At 42.0% G+C, this 18,294-nt stretch overlaps 2 protein-coding genes and 1 non-coding gene across 4 annotated transcripts in view; 2 read left to right on the top strand and 1 right to left on the bottom strand.

Annotated features, from left to right (window-relative positions):
• Positions 1-744: 744 nt before the first annotated feature.
• trnar-ccu (transfer RNA arginine (anticodon CCU)) lies at positions 745-817 on the top strand. The gene has a single exon. It is a non-coding gene; the product is annotated as a tRNA-Arg (tRNA).
• Positions 818-2,645: 1,828 nt separating this feature from the next.
• On the top strand, positions 2,646-6,712 carry plbd1a (phospholipase B domain containing 1a). The gene is made up of 11 exons (XM_029636062.2): positions 2,646-2,873; positions 3,366-3,588; positions 3,671-3,754; positions 3,876-4,017; positions 4,120-4,260; positions 4,441-4,585; positions 4,799-4,999; positions 5,112-5,252; positions 5,364-5,549; positions 5,678-5,784; positions 5,866-6,712. Exons 1-11 carry the CDS (start codon positions 2,813-2,815, stop codon positions 6,040-6,042), a joined length of 1,608 nt encoding a protein of 535 aa, XP_029491922.1. The 5' UTR covers positions 2,646-2,812; the 3' UTR covers positions 6,043-6,712.
• A 2,526-nt stretch (positions 6,713-9,238) lies between these two features.
• The window catches only part of LOC115110421 (guanylyl cyclase C-like), a 24,878-nt gene continuing 15,822 nt past the window's right edge, over positions 9,239-18,294 (bottom strand). For both annotated transcript variants that reach the window (XM_065006539.1, XM_065006538.1), the window contains 17 exons: positions 18,087-18,168; positions 17,615-17,717; positions 17,334-17,396; positions 16,194-16,265; positions 15,690-15,794; positions 15,350-15,436; positions 14,912-15,044; positions 14,641-14,778; positions 14,277-14,365; positions 14,096-14,187; positions 13,155-13,313; positions 11,711-11,903; positions 11,149-11,323; positions 10,875-10,973; positions 10,621-10,715; positions 10,454-10,530; positions 9,239-10,354 (listed from right to left, as the gene is read on the bottom strand). In XM_065006539.1, the coding sequence (XP_064862611.1) occupies positions 10,150-10,354; positions 10,454-10,530; positions 10,621-10,715; positions 10,875-10,973; positions 11,149-11,323; positions 11,711-11,903; positions 13,155-13,313; positions 14,096-14,187; positions 14,277-14,365; positions 14,641-14,778; positions 14,912-15,044; positions 15,350-15,436; positions 15,690-15,794; positions 16,194-16,265; positions 17,334-17,396; positions 17,615-17,717; positions 18,087-18,168 (1,967 nt within the window). In that variant the 3' untranslated portion in view covers positions 9,239-10,149. The remainder of the gene's footprint in view (positions 10,355-10,453; positions 10,531-10,620; positions 10,716-10,874; positions 10,974-11,148; positions 11,324-11,710; positions 11,904-13,154; positions 13,314-14,095; positions 14,188-14,276; positions 14,366-14,640; positions 14,779-14,911; positions 15,045-15,349; positions 15,437-15,689; positions 15,795-16,193; positions 16,266-17,333; positions 17,397-17,614; positions 17,718-18,086; positions 18,169-18,294) is intronic.

Here is an 18,294-nt window from a genome sequence, read left to right as displayed (position 1 = left end):
ACACATTACCGGGGTAATATACCCGCCCTCCAGGACACCTACAGCACCCGATGTCACAGGAAGGCCAAAAAGAGCATCAAGGACATCAACTACCCGAGCCACTGCCTGTTCACCCTGCTATCGTCCAGAAGGCGAGGTCAGTACAGGTGCATCAAAGCTGGGACCGAGAGACTGAAAAACAGCTCCTATATCAAGGCCAGCCGACTGTTACATCACTAGCACACTAGAGTCTTATGCCTATAGGCATATACTAGAAATCACTGGCCACTAAGGAATGGAACACTAGTCACTTTAATAATGTTTACATGTCTGGTATTACTCATCTCATAATTACAGTATTCTATACTATTCTACAGTATTTTAGTCACTTAATAATGTCTGGCATTACTCATCTCATATGTATATACTGTTTTCTATTCTTCTATGGTATCTTAGTCACTTAATAATGTTTACATATCTTGCATTACTCATCTTATATGTATGTACTATATTCTATACTGTTCTACTGTATCTTAGTCCATTCTGCTCTGACATCGCTCGGCCATATATGTATATAGTCTTAATTAATTCCTACTTAGATTTGTGTGTATTGGGTATATGTTATGTAATTTGTTAGATATTACTGCACTGTTGGAGCTAGAAGCACAAACATTTCACAACACCCGCAATAACATCTGCTTATCACGTGTCTGTACGTGTCACGAAAATTTAAAATGACACCTCTCCGCCAGTTGGTTCGCATGCGCCCCAGTGGCCTAATGGATAAGGCACTGGCCTCCTAAGCCAGGGATTGTGGGTTCGAGTCCCATCTGGGGTGGACTACTTTTTGCGTCAAATTTCCTTTTCATCCATTGGAGTTCTTTTTAAAATGTATTTCACCTTTATTTAACCAGGTAGGCCAGTTGAGAACAACTGCGACCTGGCCAAGATTTACAACTACGACCTGGCCAAGATAAAGCAAAACAGTGCGACAAAAACAACAACACAGAGTTACACATAAACAAACGTACAGTCAATAACACAATAATAAAGTTATGATTCGATCATTAATCGTATTCTGGATGATGTATTTGGTAACGTATGTAGATATATTGTAATGACTTCGTAGAGTATACTTGTTTCACTTTGTAGGCTGATACAATGGGATCTTGCATCTGGTGAGAAATCCAAGACGGAGGGTAACCAATCGAGATAAATTCACGTGTGTGTCATGAACAACATTCCCGAGAGCAACAATAGTGGAATCGGCAAGTTCGTCTTTGAAATAAAAGTCCGTCATTATAACGGATGCAAACGGATAAAAATACTGAAAACATGCCACAATTGGACTAGATAAATCTACACACAGTTGGAATGTTGTTATATAAATTCAACAAAACCATTTTTGGTTAATTTGAAGAAGAAAAAAATAAATTGTAGATATATTTGAATTTAGAATTGCATTGAAGGCATAAATACAGTTTATGCTCTGTACAGCCTAACCTATGGATTGTGCACCCAGACATGGGGCATCAGCCTACTCAGTGAAACTCACAGAACACAACTGGGAAGAGTTTGCACAGTAGGCTGAATAGCGTGGTGAATTCCCACAGTCAAAGTCCAGCAATAAGAGCTAAGACGCTAATATTTGTGTAAACTCAACAATATATATATATATATATTTGTTGTTGTTATTGAACCTTTATTTAACTATAGTTGTGTTCTGTAAGTGTCACTGAGTAGGCTGATACCCCATTTCGTGGGTGCACCATCCATAGGTTAGGCAGTGGTGGTGAGTAATTACAGAAGTGGTGGGAAAAGTACCCAATTGTCATACTTGAGTAAAAGTAAAGGTACCTTAATAGAAAGTTACTCAAGTAAAAGTGAACGTCACCCAGTAAAATTCTACTTGAGTAAAAGTCTAAAAGTATTTGGTTCTAAATATACTTAAGTATCAAAAGTAGATGTAATTGCTAAAATATACTTATGTAGTAAAAGTAGAAATCATTTGAAATTCCTTCTATTATGCAAAGCAGACAGCACCATTTTCTTGTTAAAAAAAATGTACGGATAGCCAGGGGCACACTCCAACACATATCATTTATAAATGATGCATTTGTGTTTAGTGAGTCTGCCAGATCAGAGAAAGTAGAGATGACCATGTGTTGTCTTCATACGTGTGTGAATTGGACCATTTTCCTGTCCTGCTAAGCATTCAAAATGTAACTAGTACTTTTGGGTGTCAGGGAAAATGTATTGAGTAAAAAGTACATTATTGTCTTTAGGAATGAAATAAAGTAAAAATTGTAAAAAAAAATATGAATAGTGAAGTAAAGTACAGATACCCAAAAAACTACTTAAAGTAGTACTTTAAAGTATTTTTACTTAAGTACTTTACACCACTGCTGTACAGTGCATACAAGTTTGCCCCTAATGCAATTCTGAATTTAAATACATATGCAGTGCAATTTCAACTAACTTTTTTGTCAAATTAACGAATAATTGTCTTTTGTTGAATTTATATAACAACATTCCAATCCTTTTTAGGACTATCTAATCCAATTGTGGTATGATTGCACTATTTTGATCCGTTTGAATCAGTTTCAATAGCGAACTTTTATTTTGAAGGCAAATAACTGATTCCACTATTGTTGCTCATGCTTAAAACACGTTTGTGATAAATTCCCCACCGGCTCCACCAATAAGGAAACTATAAACTTGAACCAGACTTTCAGTTCCCTACTGTTTTTATTTTGTGAATAGTGTGATTTATTCAGGTAACATTCATATCTGTAAATCACGCATTTAAGATCTGTATTAACTTCAAACAGAAATGAAGAGGCTGTGTCTTTTGTTTTTTTTCTATGTTGCTGCGACTTTCGCCAGTGCTGATGGTAGGTGATACATTGTAGCCGAAGTTATTTTGTGAACTGTACACACAGCGAATGCGCTAATCAAAACACAGTAAATTAATGTGATGGGTCACAATTGGTTTACCGACATAGAAGAAAGAGATAACATGTGGGCTAGACAAAATAGGCTGACTTCTCAGATAGTGAAACTAACAGTGAAACGTACAGGGTTGTACTGTGGTCGAGACCATTTTTAAAATATTAAATGCAGAACATAATCCATTTAAATCAACGATAAACCCAGGAAATTCCAAAGCTCACATCGTGTTTTTGTTCTGATTAATTTCATATTTTTTAAAAACTTTTTGGCTATACTACACAAATGGAGCTAGAAACATAAGCATTTTGCTGCACCTGCGATAACATCAGTAAATCTGTGTACATGACCAATACATGTGATTTGATAATGTCAATAGGAAAAAATACTCTGTAATATTTCTGTTGAAAGTTGACGTGTAATTGCCTGCTTTACAGAGATGAAAGCAGCCACAGTGTACTGGGATGCTACACATAAGACTGTACAACTGAAAGAAGGAGTGATAGAAAAAGAGGGGGATGCATATGGATACCTCAATGACAGCCTCTCTCAAACGGGCTGGAGTGTACTGGAGATCCGTGCAGGGTATGGGGAGACCCTTGAGCATGATGAGGTCACCTACTTCCTTGCAGGATACTTAGAGGGCTTCCTCACTGCACCGTAAGTGCCTTGGGCATTGTTGCATGTCAATTCAATTTCTGATCGACATTGTCATGTTTAATCTTATATTGTTTTTCATCAGGCAAATGATTAGTCACTACGCCAACATGTATCCCCAGCTGATCAAGGACCCCAAAGTTTTAGGTCCAGTGGAGCGCTTTATGGTGTGAGTGGGGTTTTTTTTATCCTCAGGAATGAAATCCAATAATCATAGTGAAAAGCCAGGTCAGATCCACATCGTGTCATTTGAGGATTTTGAGATGTGCTCTGCTCTATGGCTCTATCAGGAAGCAGGACTCGTGGACCAGGGAGCAGGTGAAACTGAACAGGAGCTCTGATCCTCTGTGGCACCACACTGGCTTCATAGTTGCCCAGATGGACGGACTTCAGGCGGGGGTCGCACACTGGGCCAAGAAACAAGGGAAAGAGGTGCGCTGATATCTATAAATGGATCAATAGATTAATGGATCTTCATTCAGTGGCACAATGTGATCTCTAACCTCTTTCTGACTGGTGTCTCCCCCACTTTAGCCTTTGTCCCTATTTGCTGTCCAGTTCCTGAATGCGGTGGGAGATCTGCTGGACCTGATTCCAGCCCTGGTCCCTAGCACTGAGCCTCCTCTCGGAAATTTCAAATTACCCGGAATGGGCCACTGCTCTGCCCTCATTAAGGTTAGAGGTTATTCTGCTCTTGCTATTGATTTATTTGGGACAGATCATTAGTGATATCAAATAGTGTGGATCTGTTATTGACTTACATCAGTTTTGTGTAGAACTCAATATAGTTTTCCCTCTATTTAGTACAATCAATGTTTCTATTGCACTCAAAACCAGTCCCTCTCCGCCTTCTAGATGCTCCCTGGGTTTGAGAACCTGCTGTTTTCCCACTCTAGCTGGTATACATACGCTGCCACCATGCGCATCTACAAGCACTGGGACTTCCACCTCAGTGAGCCCCACACTGCCACGGGCAAGCTGTCCTTCAGCAGCTACCCAGGTAGGTACAGCACCGTATAATTGCCGCTGTGACAGTATAAACACTACTTGTGGCTGAAGATATACTTCAATATTTTGGAAGTGCTAGGTGTAGCCCCTCTACATTTTAATATAAATGTGTATATTTTTGATTCATGAAAACTGTCAATGTTGTTAACACGCTTCAGAATTCATCAGTACAGAAACAGATACTGTGAGAACACCCTCTACACAGGCTTCCTGGTGTCTCTGGATGACTTCTACCTCCTGGGCAGTGGCCTGATGATGACCCAGACCACCAACAACGTCTTCAACACGTCCCTCTTCTCCCAGGTCACGCCCCACAGCCTTCTGGCCTGGCAGAGGGTGCGTCTGGCCCACTCCCTGTCACACACTGGGGAGCAGTGGGCCAATACCTTCTCCAGATACAACTCTGGTGAGGGAGGTGGATGACACATGAAATCTTGTCCTGCTTTATCCCTCTGATAATGGTCTACAGTACAGAATGCATTTTTTTCCACACATTTCTTCTCTCCCTCCCTCTCTAGGCACCTATAACAACCAGTACATGATAGTGGACATGAGAAAAGTGACCCTGGGCCATAGTATAGAGGATGGGGCTCTGACAGTGGTGGAGCAGATTCCTGGCCTGGTAGAGTTCTCTGACCAAACTCGGGCCCTGCGCAGGGGTGAGGAACACGGATATAGTACTGCCAATAGATGCACATCTTAAGCATAAACTTAGCAGAGATAAAAATCCCTGGAGGAGATAGTAATTGAGCAAGGTCTTCCTTTCCCAGGTTACTGGCCCTCGTATAACGTGCCTTTCCACCCAAAGATCTACACCCTGAGTGGCTATGGGAAGATGTGGGAGGAGTACGGGGATGACTTCTCCTATGACCTCTGCCCCCGGGCCAAGATATTTCGTCGGGACCAGGCTGAGGTTAAGGACCTAGACTCCCTCAAACACATCATGAGATACAACGGTGCGCCTACGTTCCATTTTCTTTTTACTCTGGTTAGCTTTTAGTTAGTTCCTATAGTAAATTTACTCCCGACATTCTCTCAGCTCTCGTTTTGAGTAGCTGTTAACTGTGTTCCTTTCTCTTTTCAGACTACAAAAATGACCCCTACTCCAAGGGTGACCCATGCAAGTCCATCTGTTGCCGTAATGACCTGAGGGAGAAAGACCCCAGCCCAGGAGGATGCTATGACACCAAGGCAGAACTTTTACTAGCGTTCATTCAGTTCGATCTTTAAATCTTTTAAGATCATATAATAAACATCTGTCTCTCTCTGTAGGTGACTGATTTCCACATGGCGCAAGAGTTCAGAGCGGAGGCGGTGAACGGTCCCACCACGCAGGGTGACCTCCCTCCCTTCTCCTGGGAGGACTTCAATAGCACGGCTCACCAGGGTCTGCCAGACCACTACGACTTCCCCTTCATCAGCATGCAGCCTGCACTCTTCATGCCCTGAGAGGTTCCATAGGGGAGGAGGGAAAAGGTTGGAAGAGTTGCCTATGGGGTTAGGGTAATGGTGGAGGGAGGTTAATGCAGATAGTATTAAAGTCTATCATCTTTATTTACAGTCCAATATAGTAAATCAGCCTCGGGGAGAAATGCTGCAATAATGATCAAGCTTCAAGGAATTCTTACATTATGTGTGTTTTGTCAATAGCCTACCTACTTTTTTCTTCATGCACTCAGTTGACCTATGTCTTGTGACATTGACTAAGAGTTGCTGCTGTACTGCCGTCATTTAGACATATTTTGAAAGATGCTGAATCAATTTAGAAAATGATTGACGCCTGGTTTGTTCGGTGCCAAATATTATGTTTTTAAATTCAGGTCAATGACCTAAACCTAGATTGAAATTCAGTACCCTTTGTATTATAATCAAATCCTGATCTTGAAACTAATTACAATCATGTTGTCATATGTTGAATTCACTATATGATAATATCAATGCAATTCTCAGGGCTCTTGATCTCATGTTTGTTGCATGGCCTGTTGCTACAGTGGGTGTTTCTATTTTTATACATGGAAGAATATCTTTGAACTTTGTACTTGTTTGATGTCTTGGAAAGCTGCTCTTCAGAAATGTATTTTCTATGAACATTGTTAATAAATTTGAACAGTGCCCATAACTTTCATATCTTTATTCACTTTTATGTGCACCCTCAGCTGAACACATCTTATCCAGTCAAATATAACTTTTTCTGGTTCAAGTTTGATCTCTCTCTCTCTCTTGGGACACATTGGTGATTCATCCTTTCCTACAAAAGGAAGAACTGAAACGTCTGTTGAGAGACTCCTCCCCTCCGTTGGCCTTTCTTTCCCCTCGTCTCTTTCTCTATGTCTGGTCCAAATGGTTTCACTGTATGTTATTCTCTGGCTCACACACACACACACACACACAGCTCCATGAGGACAGAGTGAGGCAGCAGGTTCTCTAGTGTGGGCATTAATTACATGAGCAGACATCGACATGGCAAAGAAGACCTGTAATCCGGGCACAAGGTGGGACAAACTGCTCATCACCTGTATCCCCTTGATAAGGCCAAAGCCAGCCACAGGTGAGTTTCACTGCTCTGGTTTGTCTAAGGGATCTATTCAATCCATATCGGGGAAATTCAACATTACAGCGTGACTAGAATTTAAAGACAATGTTCCCACGTTAGCAGAGACTGCATTCACGGTAAACACTGCAGATGTCGGCTCAATAGGAAATGACCTTTCCATTTCTACAGCGATACAGATTGAATAGAGCCCTGATCTTGGTTGTCCTCACTTATTGTCTGCAAGAGGAAAAATACTTATTTCACTGGCTTCACTATAGTATGGCATTGATATGGAGCTATATATCCTCCCCATTGGCTTAGCGATGGATACAGCATAGTCATTCATACAGTATTATGGGGACTTTTGCCATCCTTTTCCACCAGAATCCCCACCTGTAAAATGGAGTAGCGACGTTCCTCCCCAGTACGACCCGGCAGTGAGTCCAGCTGTCTGGATATCAATGGTCGTCATAGTGAACGGCTCCATCCTGGCAATGTTTCTATGGTTCATCATATACAAAATGCAGGCAAGGCGCAATCACACTGCAGGTAAGGAATGCCATGCCATTGAGGTTAATGGCCATTGAGGTTAATGGCCATTGAGGTTAATGGACAATGTGTCTTTTTTTATCTGTTTCACAGCAAGTGTTTTGTTCAGTGCTTCCATTTGAGTGAAGTGGGGTTGAAGACAAATTAAGCACTAGGCTCCTCTAGTTTCTGTTCCCCTCTGATAGGCTCTCTGGGGACTGCCCTACTGTCTATTTTACTCTTAGCATGCATCCGTTGGTTTTTGAGGACCAAAAAAGTATTCTTCACACCCAATGACCTCATACTTACACACACACACACACACAAATAAACACCCAAATGGCAACAGTTGCTACTTACTACATGTGAGTACACCACTGAATGGTAATGAGATTACTAGGTTAGCTGCATTACATACAGGGATACATGCCCTGAATACCAGCCCCAATTTACATCCCTCCTGCTCACAGTTCGCTCTGTGTTGAGCTGGATAGAAGACATAGAACAACCATTTAACTTAACAATGCTTGGAATTGAGTGATGGGTAGAGGGCCGGCATTGTTGTATATATTTCTTATTTTTGCTTTTCCGAGAGAACATTCTTCTTAACTCTATCCAATTGCTGCCAATTATTCTATGATTCAGATTAGAAGTATAGGTCTTCTTTGTCATGTTCATGTAGATTTCTCTTTAGGAAGAATAATGCTGGGTAATGCTTGCTTCTGCTCCAGGTGAACCAGAGGCAGGACTTAACCCTCCAGCTAAAGCCCTGCCACCTGTGGAGGGAGACTGTACATCAGCCGTGGTACAGAGAGAGGAGGAGGCCCCTCCATCCTGTCCTCAGCTGAATGGTGGGCCCCAAACATGCTTCAGGCAGGAGGTATCCACCTACAGCGGGGCCTCTGTGTGTGGCTCTCTTGGGGAGGTAGGCGGCATGTTCATGTGCAATGGTCTGAGGGAGCATTGGATCCCACTTCCTGCCACTGAGTTGGGGGATGCTGCTTTGGTGACCACCAAGACTGTGCAATGCTCCGACTGAGAGGACATCATTTTCACATATAAAACCACATGGCCATTGTTAAGCAAACAGACTTATTCTTTGCAGTATTGTTGGTACAGTATAATCATTTAGATGCACGTGTTTACATTTGTGATGGTGTAGGAGTAAAGACAAACCTGTGAGAGAATACTATGGGAGACAACTATGTACTTGTGTTTCTATACTTAAATATTGTCAAAGACAATAAGACAAATCTGAGTAGATTGGGTTAACTCCAATAATAACATGGCTGTTATAGGATATTTCTATTTGAACTCTTATTCTGTGTAGATTTTGCTGGTAGTTTTAGAATGAAGGTATTATCTGGCCAATTATATGGCTATATGTCGTGCTGTACATTTGTGTATGATGTGGAAAAACAACATGTAATTAATCAAATGCAGTGAAATGATGCAATTTGTCGATATGTGTCAATGTAAAACCAGTTGTAAATATTACTTTAAAACGAGCAAAAATTTGGAATAACATTTACATTCACTTTATAATTCACTTTTAGATCATGTAGAAGTAAAGGTGACAACGGCTATTAACCTGGGGATATATTTGACACATCACAATCAACAAAACACAAACTTATTATGTCGAAATTTTACTCCGACTCATATACAATACAGTACATTTCGATAAGAAAGAGGTTCTCTGACCTCAGAGATGTAGAGGCAAGGTTTTTGGTTAAACAAAAGTATACTGATCTTTTTACAGAAAGTTATTCGGTTTCAATTCAGTGGACACACTTTAATAAAGGTTGGAAACCCTCGAGAAAAATTGTGGGCCTTTAAAATGACGGCATTTCAGACTACTCTATCAAATTTGAGGACAAAAAACACATTTTGTACTATGACCCAATAAAATGCCCTGAGATTATAATGAGAAACTATGAACCGAGATTACAATGAGAAACTATGAACCAATAAAATGCACTGAGATTACAATGAGAAACGATGAACCAACACTGTGTGTATACATCATTTATAAGATGTAATCATCACGTTATTGATGGCAATATTAAGCTTTAGTATTATTATTGTGCTTCGGTGATAATCAGTGATATTGTTTTGAACAATTGTTCTTTGTTGATCGCTGAGAGAATGCAGAAATACTCATATTTGTCTTTTCTTCAGGGGCTTCTTAAAATAGAGTACCATCCTGTTCCTTGGTTTACTGGTTCAGGTTTTCCTAAAGCATCTCCATTACAGACTATTTATGGAACGTCTCCACACATTTTGCTCATGTGTCCCAAAATAACCTTTATCTCAAACCAGAAAACCATGTACTTTACCCAGAAATTCCTTGGAAAACAGTCAGGGTTCCTATGTATAAGGCATTACCGTAGCTATTGTATCAGGTGAATATAAGACTGCTTGACTCCACTTTCACCGTTTGACAGCGTGTAGTAGCGCTGTATCCCCACAGGAGGCAGTCTGGTCCTGGGTGGCTACAGGTAGGTGCTGGGAATGTCTGTGATGGCCAGGTGCAGGTACTCTGGCAGGCCGTCCTCCTGGCTCCCATTGGTCTCCCTCCTCCTGACTCTGGTGGAGAGGGTCTTCCTCTTCTCCATGCCGTTGGTCCCTGGCCCTCTGTTCTCCAGGCTGGACACAATCATCTCAGACAGATCCTGCTGTAGCCTCTGGAAGTTCTCCCTGGGACCAGGGACAAGAGGTTTGGATTATTTGACATACATAATGCTGGATATGGGTGATAGATACTGTATAAGTTCAGAATGGGTGGTTTCTACTCACGCTGTCGGGGGCATTGACAGGTTGTATTCTGTCCCTGTCACCCCTGTTAACCAGTATGTCATCTCATTGCCTTTACCCTATAATACATACACAAACATACAAATTGTTGGCATAATCTGAACTCTATACTCACAAAACCATCGCATAGCTTTATGAACCCAGCTTACCTTCAGAAAGGTCTCTCCTCTCTGCTCATACTCAAACTTGCAGTCTGTCCGTTGGAGGATGTTTATGGTGGACTGGCTGACATGGATTCTTAGTGCTGGAGAGGAAGCATGAGAGGTGTCATCCTATGGTGAACTATGGTGAATATACGCTGCTAGAATGGAGCTATGCTTGTGATAGCTGAGGAGAATGTATGTAAGTGTTCATCCCAGTGGTTATGTTTGATGTGTCGTTGTCTGTGTGTGCTGTCTCTTACGCAGGCCTGTGGACTCCATGCGTGAGGCAGTGTTGACCGTGTCTCCAAACAGACAGTAACGTGGCATCTTGTTCCCCACCACACCCGCCGCACACGGCCCTGTAAATACACCAGACACAGTGAAAGCTAAACACACAGCAGGCAGTGAAAGTGTTGCTAACAGGACTGTATTAGCCCAATGTTATGAACTTAAAAATAAAACTAAATTGTGGGAAAAGTTTAGATCTATACAAACTACTGTATGGGCCAGTTATGTTGTGCTGAGATGGGGTACCTGAGTGCACCCCGATGCGGATCCACAGGGGTATGCCCGGTAGGTGTTGGAGCTGGAAGGTCCCTACGAAAGCTAGGATGTCCAGGGCCATGTGGGCGATGTCCACTGCGTGCCGGTTGCCGTTGCGCCGCGGCAACCCTGACGCCACCATGTACGCATCACCGATCGTCTCCACCTGGCAGAGAGAGAAGAAGAGACGATATCCCCCTGAAATGTCATCTGAATACAATAATAACATTCATATTTCATATGAAAACTGTTGTCCCCACTCAACTATTCCATCTCAAATGGTATGAATGCTTTCAATTCCATAATACTACAGTAACAACAGTACTGTAGATTCTTCTTTAGTACAGTGGCTTGCATTTAATTTAATTTTTTTCATTTTTTTTCATTTCTCTTCACCAATTTGGACTAATTTGTGTATGTCCATTACATGAAATCCAAATAAAAATCCATTTAAATTACAGGTTGTAATGCAACAAAATAGGAAAAACGCCAAGGGGGTGAATACTTTTACAAAGCACTGTATATGAACATGTCAAGCCTCATTCCCAACTACCTTGTATACATCATGGTGGTCCAGGATCCTGTCAAAGTTCTTGTAGATGTCGTTGAGCATGTCCACCACCTCCATGGGCGTGCTGTACTGGCACAGGGTGGTGAAGCCCACGATGTCGCTGAAGTAGACCGTCACCTCATCAAACAGCTCTGGCTCCACACTGCCCGTCTCCTTCAGGGAACGCACCACTGGGCTGAGGAAGGAAGCAGGGGGACGGGAGGTTAGGCTGAGCGGCTCCTTATCGTTCTGTTGGCTTCCAAAAGCTAAATAGGCTGGCAGGTGTGTTAGGGTTAAGCGTTAAGAGGATTAGGGTTGTTAGGCTTGAACCAGGATGTGGACATAAAGCTCAGGTTAGGGTTAAGGTTAGGATGATAGATAGGGTTAGAGTTGAGCCAGGATGTGGACATGAAGCTCAGGTTAGGATTAAGGTTAGGATGATAGATAGGGTTAGGGTTTAACCAGGATGTGGACATAAAGCTCAGGTTAAGGTTAGGATGATAGCTAGGGTTCGGGTTGAAATAGGATGTGGACATAAAGCTCAGGTTAGGGTTAAGGTTAGGATGGTAGATAGGGTTAGGGTTGAACCAGGATGTGGACATAAAGCTCAGGTTAGGGTTAAGGTTAGGATGATAGATAGGGTTAGGGTTGAACCAGGATGTGGACATAAAGCTCAGGTTAGGGTTAAGGTTAGGATGATAGATAGGGTTAGGGTTGAACCAGGATGTGGACATAAAGCTCAGGTTAGGGTTAAGGTTAGGATGATAGATAGGGTTAGGGTTGAACCAGGATGTGGACATAAAGCTCAGGTTAGGGTTAAGGTTAGGATGATAGATAGAGTTAGGGTTGAACCAGGATGTGGACATAAAGCTCAGGTTAGGGTTAAGATTAGGATGATAGATAGGGTTAGGGTTGAACCAGGATGTGGACATAAAGCTCAGGTTAGGGTTAAGGTTAGGATGATAGATAGGGTTAGAGTTGAACCAGGATGTGGACATAAAGCTCAGGTTAGGGTTAAGGTTAGGATGATAGATAGGGTTAGGGTTGAACCAGGATGTGGACATAAAGCTCAGGTTAGGGTTAAGGATGATAGATAGGGTTAGAGTTGAACCAGGATGTGGACATAAAGCTCAGGTTAAGGTTAAGGTTAGGATGATAGATAGGGTTAGGGTTGAACCAGGATGTGGACATAAAGCTCAGGTTAGGGTTAAGGTTAGGATGATAGATAGGGTTAGGGTTGAACCAGGATGTGGACATAAAGCTCAGGTTAGGGTTAAGGTTAGGATGGTAGATAGGGTTAGGGTTGAACCAGGATGTGGACATAAAGCTCAGGTTAGGGTTAAGGATAGGATGATAGATAGGGTTAGAGTTGAGCCAGGATGTGGACATGAAGCTAGTGTTAGAGTTAGGGTTAAGGGTTAAGGTTGAGCTGGGATGCATGACATACGCTGGCAGGAGCAGGAAGTTGAGCCTGTCAGCCCTGTCCCTCTCAGCCTTGTACAGAGAGGTTCTCTCCTCAACTAGGTGCTCCAGGTTCTTGGAGTACATCTGCAGCCGACGGATCAGGTTGTCCATGTAGCTCTCATTAGCCTGGTTGTGCAAGTTGCTGAATGATTGTGGAACATGGAACAAAAATGAGCAAATCTCTATAATAATAAAAGCCCAATAGCTCAGAAAATCTTTAACAAGAGAAACATCCAAATTGGAGATTGTCTATCACTCCAACTTTTGCATGAATAACGCATTGATAGAACTCTACATTTCTAAGACGTCTGTATGTTAAACACACATCAGCTGTTTACATGCCATGGCTTTTGGTTTGTAAAAAGGGTTTTGATTGACTAAATGTACTGAGTGTACAAAACATTAACAACACCTGCCTTTTCCATGACATAGACTGACCAGGTGAATCCAGGTGAAAGCTATGATCCCTTATTGATGTCACTTGTTAAATCCACTTCAGTCAGTGTAGATGAAGGGGAAGAGACACGTTAAAAAATTATTTTTAAGCCTTGAGGCAACTGAGACATGGATTGTGTATGTCTTCCTTTCAGAGGGTGACAAGTGTTTGAATGGGGTATGGTAATAGGTGCATGGTGCACTGGTTTGTGTCAAGAACTGCAACACTGCTGGGTTTTTCACAGTCCACAGTTTCCTATGTGTATCAAGACTGGTCTACCACCCAAATGACATCCAGCCAACTTGACACAACTGTTGAACACTTTGACACCTTGTAGAGTCCATGTGGGATGCAACTCAATATTAGGATTGTGTTTTGTACACTCAGTGTAGATATGGAATATCAGGCATTATGTACACACACACACACACACACAAACTCACACATCATGAACACACACTCACACTCTCATAAAGCACCGGGCTTACCTGAATATCTTACCCAGAGATCCCTCTATCTTCTTGAAGTCTGGCCTCCTCTCTGGGTCCTCTTCCCAGCAGTTCTTTATCAGCATGTAAAGCTGCAGGAGACAAGTACAATGACAACCATACATACAAACTAACACAGATATGCATGCGTACGTGAGGAATGCTATGAGGGGCCTTGTACCTCCGCCTCGTTTTCTGCTGCTGTCTCAAAGTTCAGATCTGGCCTGAAGAAGCCAGTTTGACTTGGGTACTGCACCATGTACAGCTTCTCTGGGGAGGAAGGAAAGGGGAATTCAGTTGACAGCCATGCCCTCATTTACAGTAAAATAATACGAATTTCACTCTCCTTTTGCATAATCCCTAGAATAGTAATTGATAACAGTGATCCCTAGTGAGCAGAAGTTGTATTTACATGTAATGGCCAGCAGGAGCCGCTGTTAAATTACCAGTGTGAGGTGCATAGACATAAAAAACCTGATAACTTTGACTATTGCTGAAAACTGTTCTGCATGACTCTCTGACTCTAGCCGCCAGACCGTTGTTACCTGCGACGTCGGAGCAGGCCTGGGTGAAGAAGGGGTTCTTCCTCAGTATGATCTCCTGAGCGATGATGGCAAAGCTGTAGACGTCTCCCTTCTGGGAGATCCCCTGCTTCCGGAGGTGTTCTGGAGCCGTCCACAAGTCTGACAGAAAGGAGAGGGACCAGAATGGGATATCAAATCACTCCCCTGCTTGAGTTTTTTACTAACTTCATTCCGTAATACTTTCAGGTTGAATCATTTACTTGTGAGGGAAATAGTGGGCAGAGGGCTTCACCTTTGCAGGGGTTGAGGATGGTGTTGCAGCCAAAGTCTGTGATTTTGACCACCATGCGGTTGTCCACCACACAGTTTGAGGACTTCAGTCGGCCATGGACCTCAATGTTGCTGGAGTGGAGGTAGGACATGCCCTGAAACCGCCACCAGGGTGAGCCCCACACAGCTACAGCATGCAACACCAGTGGTTCCCAACCAGGGGTACAAGGACAACTAGGGGTACTAGGACAACTAGGGGTACTTGAGAAGACTCATGAGACCATAGCGTTACTGGTAAAAAGCACATGAGGGGGTAAGGGGTACCGCGGCCAGAGCAAAATTCAGTTGGTGGTACAGTAAGCAAAAAAAGGTTGGGGGGGGCACTGGATTACACCATATTACAATGTCAGTGCATTTACCCACAGTAAACACATAGTACAACCAAACTACATAAGCATACCTTAGCTATGTCATACATGACTGATATCTTGAATTCCAAGTCCATGAAGGTCTTTTCAGGATAGGAGATTGTGTCATTAAGGACATACTGTAAAGACAGTGAATTACAGAGTTTACTGCAGCTCAGTTTATGCTTGAGTTTTTTTGTTTCTGCCTGGTAGGGTATTTGAAAAGTGAGTGAATGTAACTGTGATTGTGACCCAGGCGCTGTCTGTAAAGGAGTCCTGTAATCAACATGTGTGTAAATGTCATTTGCTTATCATTGCACAATGAAGATATATGGGTGGAAAGTAGGCCACTGATTCCCACCATAAAGTCATGTTCTCTGCCAATCCTCTTACCCTCAGGGATCCCCTCTCACAGAATTCAAACACTCCAAACAGACCATACTCAAACTTCACCGTGCCATAGAACTTGGTCAGGTTGTAGTAGTCAATACGCAGGAGCTGAGAGAGGCAGAAAGAGAGAGAGGAAGAGAGAGAGAGTGAGTGAAAGACATCCTCTCATGGCTGGTCTTGACTTCCTCACACTCATTTACACACTCTACTTTTATCACCTACTTGCTCACATAAGGTCACATTGGCTATCTCCTCTGATTGACACGGAGATAGGGCCACAATAGGTACACAAAGCCACAAAACACACACACACAAATCCGCAAACCTCTGTTGTTCACACCACATCAAGATAAGCAAATATGTGTTTGACCTTGAGCTCGGGCCACATAGACACTCAAAATGGACACTAGATCAGTGGATAGCTGACTGGACTTCTGTTTGAATCAGCAGGTTAGGAGAACCACGATAGCGGCAGAGAGGAAATAACATCATTAGCAAGAACCTTACAGTGTTGAGCTCAATCCTCTGGATCTCACTGAAGTTGCCATCTGTGTGTTGCAGCTCCTTCAGGATCACGGGCTGAAAATAATAGATCCATAATAATAGAGTAGAAGTTATGCCCAATTTCAGCCTTTGAGAGTAGTTACTGGTGGGTCGTTCCACCAATTCAGTGCCTTTCAAGAAGTGTAACTGTCACGAAGAGCACATATTCAACTTCATGAAAAACACTTTTCCCCCATCTCAAGAGGTTAAATAAAAATATACTATAGTAAGAGCCTATTAAGTGCCAAGCAAAGTAACAGGGTTGACGATTTCATCGATTTCATCTTAAATCAGCCATAATCGCCTTGTGACAGGGGGAATGGAAGCTTGTTGTGTGCAACACGTTTCACATTTTTTTTTAAATTGTTCAAACATTTCTAGCCTGTCTATCTATGGGTAACAGGGTTGACGTTTTATGCTCAACCTGCTCAGTTTTCCACCATAAAACACCAGAAAATTGCCACAAAGACTAGAACCAGCTCATCTGCTTTTACACTATGATTTGACTATTAAGGGAAAGGGAAGGGGGATATCTAGTCAGTTGCACAACTGAATGCATTCAACTGAAAATGTTCTTCCGCATTTAACCCAACCCCTCTGAATCAAAGATGTTCATTTTGAAAAACATATTTAAAAAGGAATAGTTATACCATACTAACGACAGTTCAGTTCAAGTAACAGGCTTGACCTTAAAATGAGGGACCAACGTAAATGAACCACTAATCACATGAAATAAATAATAACCTTCCGAAATTACTTTGTCAAAGCAACAAAATAACTAGGGCTTTACAATGATGGTGAAATATGGGGGTTAAGTGGGTTATAATCTTCCTAGAGGTCAGAGAGGGGGCACAGAGGGACATGTCACAATGCTGAATGTTTGCACTTTAGCAAGTCTTTACTGATGTATTGAATTCTCAATGTGGTCTATATTAAAGGGCAATTCATTTAATATAACAGGCTTTTAAAATGTTATATTGGTGCACAATTTGTCCTAAAAATATCAAATGGACACAAAGGGAAATCTTTTCACGGAACGACCCTGGTATGACACCTCACACCACGTGTTGAAGTCATTTTATGGACCAAAGAGTGTAATGGCACCTTTTTGTCATAGCGAGCCCTGTGAATCTGGTAACAGCTGTCCTTCCTGTTGTCTTCATCGATCTGATATATAGAAAGAAAAAGGATACATAATTTGGAATAAATCCCTGGGTATTAGAGAACACAGGGAGTATCAGCATGTAAATGAAAGAATTTAAACCAACATCAGTGTAACACCAGCTTGTGTTGGCCATGCATTATGGGAGTTTGAGAGATGACATACTAGAAATAGAAACAGAAAGGCAAAAACATCATGACAAGGAGGAGGTGAGGGAGGTCACCTTTAGTGAGACCAGGCTTAACTCTTTCCCATCCAGCGGACCAATCAGGTCTTGGCTGATGTGGGACCACCTCTTTTGGTTTTGACGTTCCTTCATGTTCTGCCTATTGGCCATAAATCAAATCAAATCAAAGTTTATTTGTGACGTGCACAGGATACAGCAAGTGTAAACAGTACAGGGAAATACTTGCTTGCAAGCTCTTCCTCAACAATGCAGTAATACTAAGTAATATAAAAGAAAAATACACACAGGAATGTATACTATATACAAGGTCAATATCAGTACCAATCAATGAAAGGGATTCTGGTGACAGTTGTGTAATCAGGTTTAAAGTGACTGAGCAGTAAATATAATAAATATAATAATAATAATAATACATAGACAAACACAGAGGTGAGTGAGACATGTCATCAAGTAACAATGTGATTGGACAGAAGTGAGAACACAGAGGTTGGTGTTGTGCATATTTGACCTGTAGAAGATCAGAGCGATGGCAGTCACCACCACAACACTGGCACTCAGGACGATCACAATGATATCCTCTGTCTTCAGATCTGGAATCACAAACATAGAATAACTATTCCCCCTACCAATACCTTATCTTCGTACCAAGACGTAACAGAAACTTCAAAAGAGCTTGTGTATTAGAATAAACTTTGTATTGTTACTAGTAGCACTAG

Source organism: Oncorhynchus nerka, linkage group LG21 (genome assembly GCF_034236695.1).
Source record: "Oncorhynchus nerka isolate Pitt River linkage group LG21, Oner_Uvic_2.0, whole genome shotgun sequence".
NCBI lineage: Eukaryota > Metazoa > Chordata > Actinopteri > Salmoniformes > Salmonidae > Oncorhynchus > Oncorhynchus nerka.
The sequence above is the reverse complement of the archived record's forward strand: the minus strand, read 5'-3'. Positions and strand labels throughout refer to the sequence as shown.

What these genes read in the sequence shown, in the direction of transcription:
- plbd1a (XM_029636062.2), top strand. Translation starts at nt 2,813, where the DNA reads ATGAAGAGGCTGTGTCTTTTGTTTTTTTTCTATGTTGCTGCGACTTTC. An exon ending in ACTGCTCTGCCCTCATTAAG is followed by an intron (nt 4,261 to 4,440) that starts GTTAGAGGTTAT and finishes TCCGCCTTCTAG; the next exon opens with ATGCTCCCTGGGTTTGAGAA. An exon ending in AACTCGGGCCCTGCGCAGGG is followed by an intron (nt 5,253 to 5,363) that starts GTGAGGAACACG and finishes TTCCTTTCCCAG; the next exon opens with GTTACTGGCCCTCGTATAAC.